Source organism: Oncorhynchus kisutch, unplaced genomic scaffold (assembly GCF_002021735.2).
Source record: "Oncorhynchus kisutch isolate 150728-3 unplaced genomic scaffold, Okis_V2 scaffold839, whole genome shotgun sequence".
NCBI lineage: Eukaryota > Metazoa > Chordata > Actinopteri > Salmoniformes > Salmonidae > Oncorhynchus > Oncorhynchus kisutch.
In genome coordinates, this window is record NW_022262784.1 from 83,577 (window position 1) to 95,682 (window position 12,106).

A 12,106-nucleotide genomic window follows, 5' to 3' on the forward strand; every position below is an offset into this window, starting at 1 on the left:
GATACACACACTGATACACACACACTGATACACACACACTGATACACACACACTGATACACACACACTGATACACACACACACTGATACACACACACACTGATACACACACACTGATACACACACACTGATACACACACACTGATACACACACACTGATACACACACACACACACACTGATACACACACACTGATACACACACTGATACACACACACTGATACACACACACTGATACACACACACACACACTGATACACACACACTGATACACACACACTGATACACACACTGATACACACACACTGATACACACACACTGATACACACACACACACACACACACTGATACACACACACTGATACACACACTGATACACACACACTGATACACACACACTGATACACACACACACACTGATACACACACACTGATACACACACACTGATACACACACTGATACACACACACTGATACACACACACTGATACACACACTGATACACACACACACTGATACACACACACTGATACACACACACTGATACACACACACACTGATACACACACACTGATACACACACACTGATACACACACACACTGATACACACACACACTGATACACACACACACTGATACACACACACTGATACACACACACTGATACACACACACTGATACACACACTGATACACACACACTGATACACACACACACTGATACACACACACTGATACACACACACTGATACACACACACTGATACACACACACTGATACACACACACTGATACACACACACACACACTGATATACACACACTGATACACACACACTGATACACACACACTGATACACACACACTGATACACACACACACACACTGATACACACACACTGATACACACACACTGATACACACACTGATACACACACACACTGATACACACACACTGATACACACACTGATACACACACACTGATACACACACACTGATACACACACTGATACACACACACACTGATACACACACACTGATACACACACACTGATACACACACACACTGATACACACACACTGATACACACACACACTGATACACACACACACTGATACACACACACACTGATACACACACACTGATACACACACACTGATACACACACTGATACACACACACTGATACACACACACACTGATACACACACACTGATACACACACACTGATACACACACACTGATACACACACACTGATACACACACACTGATACACACACACACACTGATATACACACACTGATACACACACACTGATAGACACACACTGATACACACACACTGATAGACACACACTGATACACACACACTGATACACACACACACACACTGATACACACACACTGATACACACACACTGATACACACACACTGATACACACACACACTGATACACACACATGATAAACACACACACACACTGATACACACACACACTGATACACCACACACTGATACACACACACTGATACACACACACACACACACACACACTGATACACACACACTGATACACACACACTGATACACACACACACTGATACACACCACACTGATACACACACACTGATACACACACACTGATACACACACACACTGATACACACACACACTGATACACACACACTGATACACACACACACTGATACACACACACAACACACTGATACACACACACTATACACACACACTGATACACCACACACTGATACACACACACACTGATACACACACACACACACACTGATACACACACACTGATACACACACTGATACACACACACTGATACACACACACTGATACACACACACACTGATACACACACACTGATACACACACACTGATACACACACACACTGATACACACACACTGATACACACACACTGATACACACACACTGATACACACACACACTGTAACACACACTGATACTGTGTGTGTGTGTGTGTGTGTGTGTGTGTGTGTGTGTGTGTGTGTGTGTGTGTGTGTGTGTGTGTGTGTGTGTGTGTGTGTGTGTGTGTGTGTGTGTGTGTGTGTGTGTGTGTGTGTGTTAGGTTTGTCTCAGACTACGTCCAGGAGGATATGACTGTTTGTGTCAACACCGTCTACTCCAGTCAATGCAGAGGACTTCACTTGGTTACCACGGCGCCCGGACCTACCCTCCCTGTCTACTGGAGTGGACCGCCAACCGCAAGAGAGCTCACACCGTGCTACAGATACACTGTTACAATGGTCAGGACAACACCGTGCTACAGACACACTGTTACAATGGTCAGGACAACACCGTGCTACAGACACACTGTTACAATGGTCAGGACAACACACCGTACCACAGATGCACTGTTACAATGGTCAGGACAACACACTGTACTACAGACACACTGTTACAATGGTCAGGACAACACACCGTGCTACAGACACACTGTTACAATGGTCAGGACAACACACTGTACTACAGACACACTGTTACAATGGTCAGGACAACACACCGTGCTACAGACACACTGTTACAATGGTCAGGACAACACCGTGCTACAGACACACTGTTACAATGGTCAGGACAACACACTGTACTACAGACACACTGTTACAATGGTCAGGACAACACCGTACTACAGACACACTGTTACAATGGTCAGGACAACACACCGTGCTACAGACACACTGTTACAATGGTCAGGACAACACACCATACTACAGACACACTGTTACAATGGTCAGGACAACACACCGTGCTACAGACACACTGTTACAATGGTCAGGACAACACCGTGCTACAGACACACTGTTACAATGGTCAGGACAACACACCATACTACAGACACACTGTTACAATGGTCAGGACAACACACTGTACTACAGACACACTGTTACAATGGTCAGGACAACACACTGTACTACAGACACACTGTTACAATGGTCAGGACAACATACCGTGCTACAGACACACTGTTACAATGGTCAGGACAACACACTGTACTACAGACACACTGTTACAATGGTCAGGACAACACACTGTACTACAGACACACTGTTACAATGGTCAGGACAACACACTGTACTATAGACACACTGTTACAATGAAGGGTTATGAATGTCTATGAAGGGTTATGCATGTCTATGAAGGGTTATGAACGTCTATCAAGGGAACTGAATCTCTATGAAGGGTTCTGAATGTCTATGAAGGGTTATGAATGTCTATGAAGGGTTATGAATGTCTATCAAGGGAGCTGAATGTCTTTGAATGGTTATGCTAGACTTTGAAGGGTTCTGAATGTCTATGATGGGTTCTGAATGTCTACGAAGGTTTATGAAAGTCTATGATGGGTTCTGAATGTCTACGAAGGTTTATGAAAGTCTATGATGGGTTCTGAATGTCTACGAAGGTTTATGAAAGTCTATGATGGGTTCTGAATGTCTACGAAGGTTTATGAAAGTCTATGATGGGTTCTGAATGTCTACGAAGGTTTATGAAAGTCTACGATGGGTTCTCAATGTCTACGAAGGTTTATGAAAGTCTATGATGGGTTCTCAATGTCTACGAAGGTTTATGAAAGTCTATGATGGGTTCTCAATGTCTATGAAGGTTTATGAAAGTCTATGATGGGTTCTCAATGTCTACGAAGGTTTATGAAAGCCTATGATGGGTTCTCAATGTCTATGAAGGGTTCTGAAAGTCTATGAAGGTTTATGAAAGTCTATGATGGGTTCTGAATGTCTACGAAGGTTTATGAAAGTCTATGATGGGTTCTCAATGTCTATGAAGGGTTCTGAAAGTCTATGAAGGTTTATGAAAGTCTATGATGGGTTCTGAATGTCTACGAAGGTTTATGAAAGTCTATGATGGGTTCTCAATGTCTATGAAGGGTTCTGAAAGTCTATGAAGGTTTATGAATGTCCCCCATATTTTTAGGTGTGTCCTTCCTGTGTCCACTGCACTCATGGACCACTGGGGAGGTCCTGGCCAGAGACATCTTACAGCACATGTGAGTGTGTGGTACCTGCTACAGACATGTTACAGAGATCTGTGTGTGGCTTTTTTTGAAATGGCTAGTTAGTTAGCGATGTCCTGCTACCATTCACCTGCTCTGAGATCAAGGGGTTGGTTAGTTAGTGTCCTGCTACCATTCACCTGCTCTGAGATCAAGGGGTTGGTTAGTTAGTGTCCTGCTACCATTCACCTGCTCTGAGATCAAGGGGTTGTTTAGTTAGTGGTGTCCTGCTACCATTCACCTGCTCTTAGATCTAGGGGTTATGTAGAGCCTGTTGTGGTCCAGCTGGGAGCTGTACTTCGTGGGTGATACGTGACAATGAGTGTTGAAACCTAGTCAGGGCTCTGCTACGTGTCTCTCTCTCTGTCTCTCTCTCTGTCTCCCTCTCTGTCTCTCTCTCTCTTCTCTCTCTCTCTCTCTCTCTCTCTCTCTCTCTCTCTCTCTCTCTCTCTCTCTCTCTCTCTCTCTCTCTCTCTCTCTCTCTCTCTCTACAGTGGTGTGTCTGAGGGAGGGCGGGGCTGGTCTGTGTTGCTACGGGAACCGTCCCAGTGGGTGGAGCTGGAGGGCGGTGACTACGTGTTTGACTTGATCTCAGACCTAGAGTTGCCAGCTGACTTCTCCAAACAGAAGAACTACTTCATCATATCAGCACAGGACTCCAGCAGGCTCAGGACTGATGCTAGCATGTAGGTAACACATTTTAAACACACACTACACTACACTACACTACAGACACTACACTAACACTACACTACACTACACTACAGACACTACACTAACACTACACTACACTACACACACTACACTAACACTACACTACACAACACTACACTACACTACACTAACACTACACTACACAACACTACACTACACTACACACACTACAGTAACACTACACAACACTACACTACACTACACTACCACTACACTACACTAATACTACACTACACTACACTACACACACTAATACTACACTACACTACACTACACTACACACACTACACAACACTACACTACACTACACTACACTACACACACTACACTAACACTACACAACACTACACTAACACTACACTAACACTACACTACACTACACTAACACTACACTACACACACTACACTAACACTACACTACACTACACTAACACTACACTACACACACTACACTAACACTACACACACTACACTACACCAACACTACACTACACTACACTACACTACACTAACACTACACAACACTACACTACACTAACACTACACACACTTTAACCACACACAACACTACACTACACTATACTACACTACACACACTACACTAACACTACACTACACAACACTACACTACACTACACTACACTAACACTACACTACACTAATACTACACTACACTACACTAGCACTACACTAACACTACACTACACTACACTACACTACACACACTACACTAACACTACACTACACAACACTACACTACACTACACTAAACACACTACACTAACACTACACTAGACTACAGACACTACACTAACACTACACTACACTACACTACACTACACTACACTACACACACTACACTAACACTACACTACACAACACAACACTACACTACACTACACTAACACTACACTACACACACTACACTAACACTACACTAGACTACAGACACTACACTAACACTACACTACACTACACTACACTACACACACTACACTAACACTACACTACACAACACTACACACACTTTAACCACACACAACACTACACTACACTACACACACTACACTAACACTACACTACACAAATACTACACTACACTAATACTACACTACACTACACTAACACTACACTACACACACTACACTAACACTACACTACACACACTACACTGACACTACACTACACAACACTACACTACACACACTTTAACCACACACAACACTACACTACACTACACACACTACACTAACACTACACTACACAAATACTACACTACACTAATACTACACTACACTACACTACACTGCACTACACTACACTACACTACACAACACTACACACACTACACTACACTACACACACTACACTGACACTACACTACACAACACTACACTACACTACACACACTACACTAACACTACACTACACAAATACTACACTACACTAACACTACACTACACAAATACTACACTACACTAATACTACACTACACTAAACTACACTACACATACTTTAACCACACACTACACTACACTACACTACACACACTACACTACACTACACACACTTTAACCACACCACTACACTACACTACACTACACTACACACACTACACTAACACTACACAACACTACATTACACTAACACTACACTACACTACACTACACTACACACACTACACTAACACTACACAACACTAACATTACACTAACACTACACTACACTACACACACTACACTAACACTACACTACACTAATACTACACACACTACACTACACTAATACTACACACACTACACTAACACTACACTACACAAATACTACACTACACTAATACTACACTACACTACACTAACACTACACTACACACACTACACTAACACTACACTACACTACACACACTACACTGACACTACACTACACAACACTACACCACACACACTTTAACCACACACAACACTACACTACACTACACACACTACACTAACACTACACTACACAAATACTACACTACACTAATACTACACTACACTACACTACACTGCACTACACTACACTACACAACACTACACACACTACACTACACTACACACACTACACTGACACTACACTACACAACACTACACTACACACACTACACTAACACTACACTACACAAATACTACACTACACTAACACTACACTACACAAATACTACACTACACTAATACTACACTACACTACACTGCACTACACTACACTACACTACACTACACACACTACACTACACTACACACACTTTAACCACACACTACACTACACTACACTACACTACACACACTACACTAACATTACACAACACTACATTACACTAACACTACACTACACTACACTACACACACTACACTAACACTACACAACACTACATTACACTAACACTACACTACACTACACACACTACACTAACACTACACTACACTAATACTACACACACTACACTACACTAATACTACACACACTACACTAACACTACACTACACAACACACACTACACTAACACTACACTACACAACACACACTACACTAACACTACACTACACAGCACTACACACACTTTAACCACACACTACACTACACTACACTACACTACACTACACACACTACACTAACACTACACTACACAACACTACACTACACACACTTTAACCACACACAACACTACACTACACTGCACACACTACACTAACACTACACTACACAAATACTACACTACACTAATACTACACTACACTACACTACACATACTTTAACCACACACTACACTACACTACACGAGAATACACTACACAGACTTTAAACACACATTACACTACACTAACACTACACTACACACACTTTAACCACACACTACACTACACTACACACACTACACTAACTCTACACTACACACACATTAACCACACACTACACTAATACTACACTACACACACTACACTGACACTACACTACACAACACTACACTACACACACTTTAAACACACACTACACTACACTACACACACTAACACTACACTACACTACACATACTACACTAACACTACACTACACAACACTACACTACACACACTTTAACCACACACTACACTACACTACACACACTACACTAACTCTACACTACACAACACTACACTAAACACACTTTAACCACACACTACACTACACTAATACTACACTACACACACTACACTGACACTACACTACACAACACTACACTACACACACTTTAAACACACACTACACTACACTACACTACACACACTAACACTACACTACACTACACATACTACACTAACACTACACTACACAACACTACACTACACACACTTTAACCACACACTACACTACACTACACACACTACACTAACTCTAAACTACACAACACTACACTACACACACTTTAACCACACACTACACTACACTAATACTACACTACACACACTACACTGACACTACACTACACAACACTACACTACACACACTTTAACCACACACTACACTACACTAATACTACACTACACACACTACACTGACACTACACTACACAACACTACACTACACACACTTTAAACACACACTACACTACACTACACACACTAACACTACACTACACATACTACACTAACACTACACTACACAACACTACACTACACACACTTTAACCACACACTACACTACACTACACACACTAACACTACACTACACTACACTACACACACTACACTAACACTACACAACACAACACTACACTACACACACTTTAAACACACACTACACTACACTAACACTAAACTAATACTACACTACACTACACTACACTACACTACACTACACACTACACTACACTAATACTACACTACACTACACTACACACTACACTAACACTACACTACACTAACACTACACTACACACACTTTACACACACACACAACACTACACTACACACACTTTAAACACACACTACACTACTCTACACACACTTTACACACACACTACACACACTACACACACTTTACACACACACTACACACACTACACTACACTACACTGCAGTACACACACTTTACACACACACACTACACACACCTCACACACTACACTACACTAACACTACACTACACTAAACTACACCACACAACACTACACTACACTAACACTACACTACACTACACTAACATAACACTAAAACTACACTACACAACACAACACTACACTACACTAACACTACACTACAGTACACTACACTACACTACACTAACAGTACACTACACTTCACTACAGTACACTACACTACACTACACTACACTAACACTACACTACACTAACACTAACACTATAGGACACAAACGCCACACTACACTACACTACACTAACCCTATTCTAAACTACACTAACACTACACTACACTACACTAACACTACACTACACTAACACTACACACACTACACTAACACTAACACTAACACTACACACACTACACTAACACTAACACTAATACTACACTACACTAACACTACACTACACTACACCAATACTACACTATACTACACTAACACTACACAACACTAATACTACACACACTACACTACACTAACACTACACAACACTAACACTACACTACACTACACTAATACTACACACACTACACTACACCAACACTACACTACACTACAGTACACTAACACTACACTACACTACACTACAGTACACTAACACTACACTACACTACACTACACTACACTACACTACACTACAGACACTACACTACACTACAATACACTAAACACACTACACTACACCACACTAATAACTAAAGGCTGGGGGCATAATAACTGAAGGCTGTCTCTCCATGCTTCCTGGTCCTAGGCTTTGGGATAGTTAAAAGGCTGCCTCTCCATGCCTCCTGGTCCTAGGCTTTGGGATAGTTAACAGGCTGTCTCTCCATGCTTCCTGGTCCTAGGCTTTGGGATAGTTAACAGGTTGCCTCTCCATGCCTCCTGGTCCTAGGCTTTGGGATAGTTAAAAGGCTGTCTCTCCATGCTTCCTGGTCCTAGGCTTTGGGATAGTTAAAAGGCTGCCTCTCCATGCCACCTGGTCCCAGGCTTTGGGATAGTTAACAGGCTGTCTCTCCATGCTTCCTGGTCCTAGGCTTTGGGATAGTTAACAGGCTGCTTCTCCATGCTTCCTGGTCCTAGGCTTTGGGATAGTTAACAGGCTGCCTCACCATGCTTCCTGGTCCTAGGCTTTGGTAGTAGTGTTCAATAGTACTGTGAACCATACAGCTGGGACTAGAGTAGTGTTCAATAGACTGTAAACCATACAGCTGGGACTAGAGTAGTGTTCAATAGACTGTGAACCATACAGCTGGGACTAGAGTAGTGTTCAATAGTACTGTGAACCACACAGCTGGGTCTAGAGTAGTGTTCAATAGTACTGTGAACCATACAGCTTTTTATTTATTTTTATTTTTATTTTACCTTTATTTAACCAGGTAGACTAGTTGAGAACACCTTTATTTAACCAGGTAGGCTAGTTGAGAACACCTTTATTTAACCAGGTAGGCTAGTTGAGAACACCTTTATTTAACCAGGTAGGCAAGTTGAGAACACCTTTATTTAACCAGGTAGGCAAGTTGAGAACACCTTTATTTAACCAGGTAGGCAAGTTGAGAACAAGTTCTCATTTACAATTGCGACCTGGCCAAGATAAAGCAAAGCAGTTCGACAGATAAAACGACACAGAGTTACACATGGAGTAAAAACAAACATACAGTCAATAATGCAGTATAAACAAGTCTATATACAATGTGAGGTGAGAAGGGAGGTAAAGGCAAAAAAGGCCATGATGGCAAAGTAAATACAATATAGCAAGTAAAATACTGGAATGGTAGTTTTGCAATGGAAGAATGTGCAAAGTAGAAATAAAAAATAATGGGGTGCAAAGGAGCAAAATAAATAAATAAATTAAATACAGTTGGGAAAGAGGTAGTTGTTTGGGCTAAATTATAGGTGGGCTATGTACAGGTGCAGTAATCTGTGAGCTGCTCTGACAGTTGGTGCTTAAAGCTAGTGAGGGAGATAAGTGTTTCCAGTTTCAGAGATTTTTGTAGTTCGTTCCAGTCATTGGCAGCAGAGAACTGGAAGGAGAGGCGGCCAAAGAAAGAATTGGTTTTGGGGGTGACTAGAGAGATATACCTGCTGGAGCGTGTGCTACAGGTGGGAGATGCTATGGTGACCAGCGAGCTGAGATAAGGGGGGACTTTACCTAGCAGGGTCTTGTAGATGACATGGAGCCAGTGGGTTTGGCGACGAGTATGAAGCGAGGGCCAGCCAACGAGAGCGTACAGGTCGCAATGGTGGGTAGTATATGGGGCTTTGGTGATAAAACGGATTGCACTGTGATAGACTGCATCCAATTTGTTGAGTAGGGTATTGGAGGCTATTTTGTAAATGACATCGCCAAAGTCGAGGATTGGTAGGATGGTCAGTTTTACAAGGGTATGTTTGGCAGCATGAGTGAAGGATGCTTTGTTGCGAAATAGGAAGCCAATTCTAGATTTAACTTTGGATTGGAGATGTTTGATATGGGTCTGGAAGGAGAGTTTACAGTCTAACCAGACACCTAAGTATTTGTAGTTGTCCACGTATTCTAAGTCAGAGCCGTCCAGAGTAGTGATGTTGGACAGGCGGGTAGGTGCAGGTAGCGATCGGTTGAAGAGCATGCATTTAGTTTTACTTGTATTTAAGAGCAATTGGAGGCCACGGAAGGAGAGTTGTATGGCATTGAAGCTTGCCTGGAGGGTTGTTAACACAGTGTCCAAAGAAGGGCCGGAAGTATACAGAATGGTGTCGTCTGCGTAGAGGTGGATCAGGGACTCACCAGCAGCAAGAGCGACCTCATTGATGTATACAGAGAAGAGAGTCGGTCCAAGAATTGAACCCTGTGGCACCCCCATAGAGACTGCCAGAGGTCCGGACAGCAGACCCTCCGATTTGACACACTGAACTCTATCAGAGAAGTAGTTGGTGAACCAGGCGAGGCAATCATTTGAGAAACCAAGGCTGTCGAGTCTGCCGATGAGGATATGGTGATTGACAGAGTCGAAAGCCTTGGCCAGATCAATGAATACGGCTGCACAGTAATGTTTCTTATCGATGGCGGTTAAGATATCGTTTAAGACCTTGAGCGTGGCTGAGGTGCACCCATGACCAGCTCTGAAACCGGATTGCATAGCAGAGAAGGTATGGTGAGATTCGAAATGGTCGGTAATCTGTTTGTTGACTTGGCTTTCGAAGACCT

General features: G+C 42.3%; 1 protein-coding gene across 1 annotated transcript in view; it reads left to right on the top strand.

Moving 5' to 3' along the window:
- Positions 1-2,178: 2,178 nt before the first annotated feature.
- Positions 2,179-12,106, top strand: part of LOC109885779 (unconventional myosin-XV-like) — a gene marked incomplete at its 3' end in the record, with an annotated part of 48,499 nt that continues 38,571 nt past the window's right edge. The window contains exons 1-3 of the mRNA XM_031816621.1: positions 2,179-2,371; positions 3,975-4,047; positions 4,548-4,739. Of these exons, the coding sequence (XP_031672481.1) occupies positions 2,179-2,371; positions 3,975-4,047; positions 4,548-4,739 (458 nt within the window). The remainder of the gene's footprint in view (positions 2,372-3,974; positions 4,048-4,547; positions 4,740-12,106) is intronic.